The 12,877-nt window shown below is 33.7% G+C and overlaps 1 protein-coding gene across 3 annotated transcripts in view; it reads left to right on the top strand.

Annotated features, from left to right (window-relative positions):
- LOC140446211 (uncharacterized) overlaps window positions 1-12,877 on the top strand; it is a 75,485-nt gene that overhangs the window by 60,672 nt on the left and 1,936 nt on the right. The window contains exon 3 of one of the 3 annotated variants that reach the window (XM_072538750.1): window positions 3,844-3,961. The exons of the other annotated variants lie outside the window; for them this stretch is intronic. Within the exon in view, the coding sequence (XP_072394851.1) occupies window positions 3,844-3,961 (118 nt within the window). The remainder of the gene's footprint in view (window positions 1-3,843; window positions 3,962-12,877) is intronic. 3 annotated transcript variants of the gene reach the window in all.

The following is a 12,877-nucleotide window of genomic DNA, read 5'->3' on the forward strand; positions in this document are numbered from 1 at the left end:
TTGTTCAGAGCAGGTATAATGCTGTCTAATTCCACAGTGTCGAAGGCTTTGTGAAAGTCTACGAAGATAAGTACCAGTGGTCTGTTATACGTTATACGTCTGTTATATGTTAAATGATAATAGACGAACATGAAATTCAAACAACCTGGTGTAATTATATAAGTGAACTGTATAATGATGATAGACCCGAAGAACTGGAGACTTTAGTTGAAGGTGAAGGACCAAAAATACTAAAATCAGAAATACTGCATGCTATAAAGTTAGCAAAGAACAAGAAAGCCGTTGGCCCTGATAACATACCGACAGTGATGTTAAAGCTTATAAATGAGAAAAACATTGGAATACTGGTCAAGCTTTTCAATGATGTTTATTCGACTGGTGATATCCCTGAAGATTGGTTAAAGTCTGAATTCATAACACTACCAAAAAAACAACGTCCGAAAAACAGTAGCGATTATAGAATGATAAGCCTTATGAGCCACACTTTGAAAATATTTCTACGCATCATCCACAGTAGAATCAGAGATAAATGTGAAGAAGACCAGGATGAAATACAATTTGGCTTCAGAAATGGACTGGGAACTCGGGACGCCCTCTTTGCACTAAATGTATTACTGCAGAAATATCGGGATCAAAGGAAAGACGTCTTTGCTATATTTATTGACTATGAAAAGGCCTTTGATCGAGTACAGCATCACAAATTAATTACAATATTAAAAGATAAAGGAGTTGATAGTCAAGATATACGATTCATAGAAAAGTTATACTGGCGTCAAACAGCGACAGCTCGCATAAACGGAAAATCAACAGAAATATGTAAAATACAAAGAGGTGTCAGACAGGGTTGTATACTATCCCCACTGTTATTTAATTTATATTCAGATAGAATATTTAAAGAAGCGCTGCATAATTTGGAATGGGGCGTGAAAGTTAATGGAATTCTGATAAATACAATCAGATATGCAGACGATACAGTTATTTTAAGTGATGACATGAATGGATTACAATGCCTTTTAAATGTCATTGATACAGTGGGAAGAGAGTTTGGCCTAAACATAAACTGTTCAAAAACAAAACAGATGGTGTTTAGCCGTTTAGCACATCAAGATGCACGATTATATGTTGATGGTCATATAATTCAAAGAGTGTCCAGTTTTAATTATCTTGGTTGCCATATTACTGAACAACTAGATCCAGATCAAGAGATAAAACGTAGAATCGAGATAGCCCGCACGACTTTTTTAAAAATTAAGTCATTCTTCTGTAATGATAACTTGCAACTTCAACTTCAAAAGCGCATGGTTAAATGCTACATTTGGTCAGTCCTCTTACACGGTGTCGAAGCATGGACATTAGAAATATCCACCGTTAATCGTCTGTAGGCCTTTGAAATGTGGCTGCACAGACGTATACTAAAAATTCCATGGACGGCTATGCTGACAAATGTGGCAGTCCTTGAGAGAGCAAATGCTGCTCGCAAGCTGCTTGATAACATCAAATGTAGAAAGATGGCCTATTTTGGACACGTAGTAAGGGGAGACCGATATAATATTCTTTAACTTTTTATGATGTGTAAAATCGAAGGACGCAGAGGAATTGGTAGAAAGCAGGCCTCTTGGTTGAAGAATATCAGGGAGTGGACAGGAATGAGGAAAGCTGAGCAACTCTTTAGAATAGCTCAAGACAAAGACAGTTTCGTCATGTTAATCGCCAACGTCAAGGGGACTTGATTGGGCACGTTAAGAAGAAGGTCTGTTATATTCTAGCGACTTTTCTATTAAGGTTTTTACTGTTTGTAGGTGATCGTTTGTTCCAAATTTTGAGCGGAAGCCAGCTTGTTCTCGGGGCTGGTAGAAATCTACCTTTTTCTCTAGTCTTGTCGTAATTATTCGGGTAAACATTTTATAAATATATAAAATGTTTATAAATAAATTATTATATAATAAATCCAAAATTACTTATTCTAGTAAAAAAATTTTTAAAACAACTAGACAAAAGTGAAATATCATAAAATTGGTAAAATCCGATAAGTGCATATCATTTGAATATCATACCCCCATTCTAAAATTAGCAGATATTTTAAAATGATTTCAAAAATTATGCAATAGAACAGATGTTCGTTTAGTTTATTAAAGACCTTATTTTTTTATTTATCTTAGATTGTTCCCAAATAATTTAAAACAAGCTTTGGAATGATCAGTCCTTAAAATAGAAAACAACTACAAATACGCAGACGACGCAATATTGATAGCACAAGATGATAGTCTGCAAATACTGGTCCACAGATTTAACATGAGAGCAAAAGAATTTAATATGACAATCTCATCTCAGAGAACTAAACAATAGTAATCAGCGAAGAACCAACCAGATATAAAATAGAAATTGGCATCAGTATTGAACAAGTAATGGAAATAAAATACCTGAGAATTACACTGTCCAGCTATGGACACCTGGATAAAAAAGTAAGAGATGATGTACAAAAAGCAAATAGACTGGCAGGATGCCTTAATAACACTATAAGGCGAAACAGACACATTAACACTGAAATGAAGTCAAGAATTTATAAAGCTAGTTAAGACCAATAATGACATGTCTCAAAACAAGATCCATGACAGTCACAACTCAAAGGCTACTGGAAATGGCAGAGATGAGAGTACTGAGAAGAATTACAAGAAATACGCTGAGAGATTGAAAGAAAAGTGAAGATATTAGACGAAAATAGTATACAATAGAACTACAGTGTATAAACGAAAGGACACCAGATAGAAAAAAGAATGGAACAACCACATAAGCAGAATGGGGGAGACCCGTGTCGCCAAAATAGCAAGAGATAAATCACCAATCGGCAGAAAAAATATCGGGCTACCGCGAAAAAGTTGTGTGACAACCTTCCATAGAGATAATAATCCGCCAATGAACAAGCAGAATTACTTGTAATAAAGACGAAGAAGAATAAGAAGATATTTTATTTGACTCATATCACCAAGCAATTTTAAAACTTGACGTTGTGTTATTTGAATATACAAGCAAGGTAAAACAAATTGGTTACTACGTTTAGGGATTTCTTTAGATCTTTTTGCAAATCACGAATAAAACCAGTTAAAAACTCTTGATACTCTCCGGGCATAATAAATATAGCGCCTATTATTCATCTCTCAATATATGCATGAATCTTTCCATAGCATATTATATATACTTGCGTACAATGCAAATAAAAGTTTTCGCATTCAAAATATATTTATAAACACAAATATATTTGTTCATTGATAGATTTAGTCTTGGACAAAATAGATATTATTGTATTGGTTGTTCTGTATAGTTGTTAAAATGTAGTGTAGTAGAGTACATTATAATTCTTTAAATGATGAAAAGGTTGCTGGTGTGAGCACATATTGATGAATGTTAGGGAAATATGTAAGTCTTCTACTCACAATTCGTTATAGGTTTTTATTAAAGCTGGTAAAAGAGAATAGGCTTCCGGTTCTGCTGTTTACAAACTTTTACAGCATATTCAGGCCTTCAAAAAATTAAGGATATTAGTACAGTTCTAATCTATACATCTATATAGTAGATGTATAGATTAGAATGACCCTTGAGGGCCTAAAGATGCTGTAAAAGTTTGTAAACAGCGAAACCAGTAGCCCATTCTCTTTTAATATCTTTAATATTAACTTATAACAGATTGTGAGTAGAAGACTTATTTTCCTAACATTCATTTATAAATCTTTATTTTTCTAAACTTCTTTCGTATTACTATATTATCTTCTAACTTCTTTAACTTAACACTATTAGTTGCCTTGTGTCTACTTTATTACTAATATATTTTCTTTCTTTTACTAACAGATATATTCACGTCCCCGCTAAAGATCATGTAGAACATGGACACAAAAGAGGAAACGACCATCATTTCATTGAACGTCATGAAAAAGAACATCCACACGCTGGAGAATTCAAAACAAAAGTAATTTAAAATATTTTATTCACTATTTTTCTTAGTTTTAAAAAGTTCTTAACCAGCTTTAGAATTTATACATAAAATACTTGGTATCTAATGTTTTCCAAATATTTTTAATAGCACACAATTATAGATTTCCCTTTCTCTGGTTTTTAAAGTTGAACGAACATAATTGGCATTATTGCATTTAACGATTTTTTAACCATTATATTTTTAGATTTGTGTAGTTAAAGTGATTTTCCAAAGTAAGATATTAATTTATTCTAATCAAACTTGAACCCGTTTAAAATAAATAGATATCATTAGATAGATATCTTTCATAGATACTTCTTCTTCTTCTCGTGCCACTCCTAGCGGAGATTGGAAATCATCATGGTCACTGCGACTTTGTTAGCAGCGCGCCTAAAAAGTTCAATCGAACTACACCCGAACCATTCACGTAGATTACGAAGCCACGATATTTTTCTTCTTCCCACCCTTCTTTTGCCCTTAATTTTGCCCTGCATGATATTTCTTAAAAGTTCGTACTTTTCACCTCTCACAATGTGCCCCAAGTACCCAAGTACCCAAGTTCCATCTTTCTAGTTTTTATCTCATTGTTTAGTGTTAGTGACGCGGTCCATCCATGATATTCTGAGAATGCACCTATAGCACCACATCTCGAAAGCTTCGATGTTTTTTGTGGTCAACTGTTTTAGTGTCTAAGCCTCTACTCCATACAACAGGGTAGAAAAGACATAACACCGCAGCATTCGTATTCGTAACTTTATATTGATATCACGATTGCAAAAGAGTTTGCGCATTCTATTAAAGACTGATCTAGCGATTTCTATTCTACATCTAATCTCTTTTGTTTGATCAGTATCGTCTGTGATCCAAGCACCTAGATATTTATAACAGGACACACGCTCAATCGTTGTATTGTCTATTACAAGATTAGCTCTGATGTTCTTTGATTTCGTGATTACCATAAATTTAGTTTTTTTCAAATTAATTTTCAAGCCGTAATTGTTACAGTATATATTGAGACTTTGAACGAGATGTTGTAGTTCTACTAGCATTCCCGTTAGGAGAACCGTATCGTCAGCATACCTTATATTGTTGATCGTCTCACCATTTATTATCAGACCAAGATCTTCTTCCTCGAGTGCTTGCGTATCTTCATAGATATGCAATCCCTCAAATAATCATTCAGGGAAAGATTGAAGGCAAGAGAGGAGTAGGTCGCAAACAAATTTCGTAGCTACGGAACATGAAGAACTGGACAGGCATAAATAACACTGGCGATCTTTTGCATGCCATCGCCAACGCACTATAGGTACACGGCATTACAAGAAGAAGGATTTCAGAAAATACTTTGGAGGATACATTAACAACAGACATACTGAGACATTTGAACACAAATACTTTAAGCTAAAAAATTAAGTTAGAATTAAAGTAACGATTTTCAAATATCAATTTTCTCTTGTCAATTTGAAAATTCAAGTCAATATTTTTTCTAAATTTTTATTTGGGTATATATGTTTATAGAATTAGGTTAAACAACAGAGAGATATATGTTTAAATGAATAAATTCCTTTCAGAGATTTCGCAGAGGGGTTTATCAGTGGTACAGTCAAAATATAGACCGTAAAGAGCACTACAGAACTCACCATACTCCGTCTGTCCATAGACTTAAAATTAAAATTCCTAATGGAACCAGGAGAAATAAATATATCAGAATTTTTCATTGAGGATTCTCTGGCGTTTCTGCTAAACGATCGGGTTTCAAACGTGAACCGATTTTTGTTTAATTTTCGTTTAATAAAATTTATTATTTATACATTAGACTGTAACTGAATAATAAGAAACAGTAATTAACTTTGTGCTAATGTTATAGTATATTATAATCCAACAAACCGTCAAACTATAAATCTTTACATTCATTTTCCATCTTAATCCATGTTTAAGCTCCATACATGAGGACCAGCCTCAGCATTATTACCGCTAAGAATCCATGCTTGTATTTATAGACTAAAATTGTTGCTGTAATTTATTATTATGCCTAGGAAAGGTGGAGGCATATTCGTAGTTATAGTTGTCAACCTTCAGATTCAAATGTCGATTTCAATTTGTGCTCGACATATGTTTTGTTTTCCTTTTATTTATAATTAAAACAAACGCATTGACTTTCCGTGTCAAATCTATAACTATTTCGCTGAATATTCTTCTAGTTTTCTGATAATAGCTTCCAAAGTTATATTTAAAAATGTTGTTGATAAGGCACCACCTTGCCTATCAACTCCACTTTCAATATCAAATGTTTTTCCTTAGAAATATTGCTAATGATATCTTGTAAGTGACATTTAACCCCTATGATGTTATGTCACTTTAATTGTCGCAGAGTCGTTTTCCTGACAAAAAAGTGTTTCATGGTAAAACTCGTTTTGTAGCAGCAAAAGTCTGTCCTAAAAATTTACCGCAGAAACAAATGTGAGCAGAAATGAATTGACCTAAAAAAAAACAAGAGCGAAATCTAGACACAAATATTAAGTTAAATAAGAATAATCTAGGCAGTACATCTCCATAAATAAAAGCACTTGCACAATGCAAGAAAATTAAGTAAAGACAGTACATTTCCATAAAAAATTAAATTTTGGAAGAAAACATGACAAATTTAGGGAAAAAATACTACTACTACTAAGGATTTCCACAGTTTTCACTGTCTTCCTTCACTGTCATTCCAGTCTCCATCTCGCAGGGTTCTTTTCTCCATAGCCTCGTCGATTTCATCTCTGAATGACCTTCGGGGTCTTCCTCTCTTTTTTCTTCCAATCGGGCTCCATTCTGTGATTTTGTTTATCCAGCGTCCTCTGTCCGCTCTTCTGACGTGGCCGTACCAGGATAGTCTCTTCTCCTCTATATAGTCGATTATGTCTGATTGCACTCCCATTCTCCGCTTAATCTCTGCGTTTTCAATTCTGTCTCTTTTTGTAAGTCTACAGCTTCTCCTCAGGAACTCCATTTCTACTGCTCTTATTCTACCTCTATTTCTCTTGTTTATTGTCCAGTTTTCGGACCCATATGTCAGGATACTTCTTTTCAGGGTGTTATATATTCTCTTTTTTGTCTTTATCGTAATGTTCTTATCCCACAACACTGAGTTTAGTTGTCTTATACAGTTTCTTGTTTGTCTCAGTCTGTTGTTTATATCTTCTTCTGTTGTTCCCTGGTTCGATATTATGGTTCCTAAATACTTGAATTTATCTGTTCCATTTATTTGTCTTCCCTCGTCTATCTCTAGGTTTCTCATACCCTTGTTTTCTGTTGTTAGGTATTCGGTTTTCTCTAAGTTTATTTCCATTCCGTTGTTTTTATATTCTTCTTCTAGTTTTCTGAGCATAAAGCTGAGATCTTCATCTTGTGCGATGACTACTTGATCGTCGGCAAAACTTAAGGTGTATAGGTATTCGTCTCTTACTGGTATGCCCATTCCTTCGCACTTTCTCCTCCATGGTTTGAGTGTCTTTTCCAAGAATATTTTAAACAGAGTAGGGGACGTAGCACAGCCTTGTAGAAGTCCTTTTGTCGTCTTAAATGGATTGTAGGCTTTATTTCCACATTTAATAGCTACTTTGTTTTCTTTGTATAGTGCTTTAACTGCTTTTATTAGTGTTTGTCGGATTCCGAGATCATTCATTGCTTCCCATAATTTGACTCTAGGTATTGAGTTATATGCTTTCTTTAGATCAACAAAGGCCAGATGGACCGGTCTATCTTTTGCCATTTTCTTCTCTATCAGTTGTTCTAATGTGTACGTATGATCTAGGCATGATTTTCCTACTGTGAACCCTGCTTGGTCTTCTTCAATTTTTCCTATTATTTCAGTTTCTAGTTTTTCTTTAATAATTTTCCCGTAAAGTCTACCTACCGACGATATTATACTAATTCCTCTATAGTTTTCACATTTTTTCCTGTTTCCTTTCTTATGTATGGATGTGATCTATGCTTGTGTCCATTCCGCAGGTATTTCTTCTCCATTTAGTCCTCTTTCGAACATTCTATGTAGCATGCGGAATAACTCTTCCGTTCCGTTTTTAATTAGTTCGTTTGGTATTACTCCGGGTCCTTTGGCTTTTTTGTTCTTCAATGTCTTGATTGCTCTCTTAACTTCTGCCAGGCTTATTTCTATCTGGTCGTATGCCCTATTTCCTGCATGTTCTATATTCTCTTCCTGAAATTGGGGACGGTTTTCTGTAAGTAGTTCTACGTAGTATTCTTGCCACTCGTTTTCACTAATTTTGCCGATCTGGGTTTTCTCTGTCTTATTTCGTTGAAGTGCTTTTAATATTCGCCATGATTCTGAATTTCTCTTTCCTCCGATATGTCGTTCTATCTCTGTGCATGCTTGTTCCCATCGTTCGTTCTTTTCATTTGTTACTCTTTTCTTTACCTCTCTGTTTTTCGCTTTATATAGGTCTAAGTCTTCCTGTTTTTTGGTGTTTAGGTATTTTATGTGTAGTTTTTTCTTTTCTTTTATGCATTTCAATGTGTCTTCCCTTAATTTGAAATTCTGATGGGTGTTCCTTTGGTCGTCTTCTCCAAGAGCTTCTAAGGCCGCTGAAATCAGGCAGGTTTTTATGTGTTCATGCATTTCATCTAACGTGTCATATCTGAATTCTTCTAGTTTTTGGTCTAGTCTTCTTTTGTATAAATCTTTTATTGATTCTTCCTGCAATAGATGTAATTTGAGCCTCTTTTCGTTTATTGTCGTTCCCGTTGTAACAATCGATGTATGTTTTTGTTTTGTCCAGATATAGGGGAATTCCATCCATGCCACCACAAGTTTGTGATCTGTTCCACACTCTGCCCCTCTTTTCACTCTGGTGTCTTTCACTTTGATGGAGCTTTTGTGGTTCATGATAATGTAGTCAATAATGGATCTTAGTTTTCTTGTCTCTTGAGTCCATGTGTACTTATGTATATTTTTGTGTTTGTAGAATCCGTTTATAATTTTCAAATCATTTACTTCACATAGTTCTACCAATCTTTCTCCGTTGTCGTTAATTGTGTCTTCTCCAAATGGACCAACTGTTCTGTCATTGTCTTTTCTTCCGACTCTTCCATTTAGATCCCCCACTATTATTATTTCTTGTTTAGGTTTTCTCTTATCCATTTGTTCTTGAAGGGCAAAAATGAAACCTTCAAATACCCAATCTATAATTAAGATATTACTAATAATAATGAAATCTTCACGATTTGGCAGAAAATTAAAAAAAAATGTGTCGCAACAAATTCGGACCTAACCCTATATACAGTTGGGTACTGATTTCTTTTCTGCGAAAATACAGTTCAACTCCGATTGCAGTTTTGTTGGGTGGATCGAGTAGCTCACAGAACTGTTGTTGGTTCCAAGCCCAGATAAAGGAGGAGGGGGTCTACAGCCACCTAGCTGTAGCACCCTACTGATAGACTTTAAAACCATACAGCTCATAGAAACAGGATTATGCCTTGGAACAGGAATGATTTCATTACGACGACTAACGCGATTAATAATAAATAATAATAATTTTAGTTCTTTTTTGGATATTTATTGAGTGGAATTGTTTTTGCAGTCCATAGTAAGACCTATTTGTAAGGTGTATTTGTACTTTAATTCCTTCGCTTGTTTTGTTAGTAGTAATCACTAGCGAGCCAAGGTTGTGAAGCTGTCAACACGTTCAAAGCCGTTTCTATTAGCAATATTTCCTATATTGCTAGGAAATATTGCTGAACATTTCGCTTGCTACGCCCTATTATGTCAATGCCATCATTATATTCTAAAATTTGTATCGATCTATTGTAAATATTAGTACCGCAGTCTCTAATTCGTGTGCCCCGGGCTGCCCTTTCCAAGGCGATATTAAATAGGAGGCAAGCCAGTGCATCCCCTTGTCTAAGTCCATCCTTTATCTCAAAAGTTCTAGAATTCTCGCCTTGTATAGCTCTGGCTTTTAAGTTAGATATTATCATTGTGATTAATCGGATAAGTTTTTCTGGTATACTAAACTCACGCATTGATTGGTATAGTACTGTTCTCTTGACACTGTCGCATGTGGTCGACAAATAGGTAATGGGTTTCAATGTTAAATTCTAATGTTTTCTCGAGGATCTGTCTTATTGAATAAATATGATCAATTTTTGATTTTTCTGGAGTGAATACATCCTGGTATTTTCCAATTATGCCCACTGTATTTCCAATTATGCCCCTGTAGATTGTTGTTGTTGTTGTTGCTAGTATACAGTGTCTGTAGCAGGGCATCGACACCATTCTTGTAGAACTCACTGCAAATTTGATCAGTTCCTAGTGGTTTATTATTTTTAAGCTTTTTAATGTATATATATATATATATATATATATATATATCAGTTCATGGTTATTTATTATTTTCAAGGGCAATACTTCAATGGTAGGTGGTCCTTCGATTTTGTTAAATAAATTCCAATTATTTCGACCTACTAGCGTGATATATGCTTCTTCGCTATGCTGTCTATTAAATTTTGCATGAAAAAGTTCAACTCGCCGGTTCAAGATTGAGGACGTATTATTGAAGTTATTTTCCTTTATATCCTTACAGCTCCCTATTCTTGGCTTCATTTGCTCATTTTGTTTCGTTTTGATTTCTTAGTCCTTCTATGCTTTCTAACTGTTTTTCTGACAATTACCTTTTTTTCTTTTATGTAATGTTTTTTCACCTTTTTCTATTAGTCAACAGTGTATGATCGATATTTTTTGGTCCATGCTAAGCGTTTTGCATCATTTTCTATGTTAGATATTGTTTTTTCTTTACTTTTCTTGCCTTCCAGCCAACTTCTAGAGGCCTTTTCCATATAGTTGAGGTACTTAATTCAACACTATAATCTAATAAATCCATTCTTAGGTCTCTACTTATCTTTTTTAGATTTAGTTTGTTATTTTTTATTAGAATTTTATCAGTTCTTGAGGTTGTTTTCCGTTTGCTTTCACATTTTCCTTTTCTTCTTGGAGACGATGATCTATATTAAACTTGGAATCTTAAAATGGTCGTAAAATTCTTAAAAACTTTACTTCTTAGACCTATGTTCATTAAAAGAGATTAGGTACTTTAGCACGTTCCGTGGGAGTAACATCCATCTTTGAACAAATAAAAGTAGCACGTATTACATGGAACATAACGTTATAACCACCGTCTGCTACACAGAAAGGCTCACAACTGACCTACTGATACTCAAGAATCAGTCAAACGAATAAATTGTACTCAAGATCAATGAGTTACACTGCCTCTAGGCAGATATGACCAGATTGAGGCGGTTCGGGATATCACTGGTAATCACATACTAACTCAGACTAGAAAAACATTGCCGCAATTAATTCAAACAGTACACTCGTAGTAATTATTTCTCTCTTTTTAAGTAATTTTTACATTGTTTTATATTTGCCGAAAAGGTAAAAAATTATATTTGATAAAACTAAATATATTGTAATTTTGTACTGTAACTAAATATTTGTATAATCATAAAAGATTAGTAAAAAAAACAAAGCACAAAAATCGGAAATATACCTTAAATTTGACGTTTAGTTGTTAATTTTTTCATGACAATGAATAAAACGTCATTATTGAAACAACTCGCACGTTTTAATTTTCTCTATTTTTGGTTACCTTACTCTAATCTGGATAAGTAGTTTTTAGTTTTATTCTTCAGGCACTAACAACTTTAGTATCGCAGTTTATTTATTTTTCATTGACTACAATAACTGTTAATGAATGATAAAACACTTGTATATATCAACACCATTTAAGTGGTCATATAAATTGGTTAAGCTAATATGTAAAAAATCCAGAATATGTTATATGAGTTTGTTATAGTACAAAGGGTACCCCCATTAATGTAGGCAAAATGCCCTCCCTACCACAGTTCAATTTTTGTTGTTTTCAAAAATGTCATTTTTTGTTTTTTTTTTTTTAATATAATTTTTATGTAATTTGAAGTAACTGAGTCTTTTCAGACATATAAAAATTGGACAAAACACCTTTAAACCACTGAAAAACCATGTTTTTAGAGTTTTTTAAGGGTTTTGGTAGTTTGTGAGAGATAAATCATATTTTTTTAACTTGATACAACCTGAATCAATTTTGTTCATTTTTTAAGTATTATGTGAATAAAAATAAGACTGCACAATTTTAGCCCGCAACTCCAAACGCCATACCCCCAAAAACATCATTTTTTCGTTTTTATTTATTTATTTTTTTTTTTTTTTTTTTTTTTGTTAGAAAAGTTTTGAAAAAGCCTCAACTATGCGTGTGAAGTTTTTGAAATATTTAAATTGATTTCAACCCACCGAAATAAAAATAAAAAAATTTATAATCCATCCATCCAATGGCACTACAGCCCAAATCGGGCCTTGGCCTCCTTCAACAGGCTTCTCCAACCATCTCTATTTACCGCTGTTCTTTTCCATGAACGCGTTCCCAGGCAGTTCCTGGCATCCTCATCGACTTCATCTTCCCATCTCTTTTTAGGTCTTCCAACAGGTCTTTTTCCCTGCATTCTTGCATTTAATAATTTTCTGGGGATTCTATTCTCATGCATGCGGACCACGTGCCCTGCCCATCGTAATCTCTGCAGTTTAGTATGTTGTGCTAGAGGTGGTTCGCTATATTGCTCGTATATTTCTCTAAAAAAAAAAAAAAATTTAAACGTTTTATTAATTTAGTTTTGAATCACATAAAACGTAAAAATGAAAAAAATTCAAATTTAAAAGGAAAATTCCCAGTGGTTCACTGTATACCATACTTTAAAAAAACTTACAATCAAGTAAAAACTTCTTGTTGTAAAATGGTAATAATTTTTTTTATTAAAATTTTTTAAAAATTATTCAAAATGAATTTATTAAGTTTCAAAACGGTTTAGATCCTGTCGGAT

This window comes from Diabrotica undecimpunctata, chromosome 7 (genome assembly GCF_040954645.1).
Source record: "Diabrotica undecimpunctata isolate CICGRU chromosome 7, icDiaUnde3, whole genome shotgun sequence".
Classification (NCBI taxonomy): domain Eukaryota; kingdom Metazoa; phylum Arthropoda; class Insecta; order Coleoptera; family Chrysomelidae; genus Diabrotica; species Diabrotica undecimpunctata.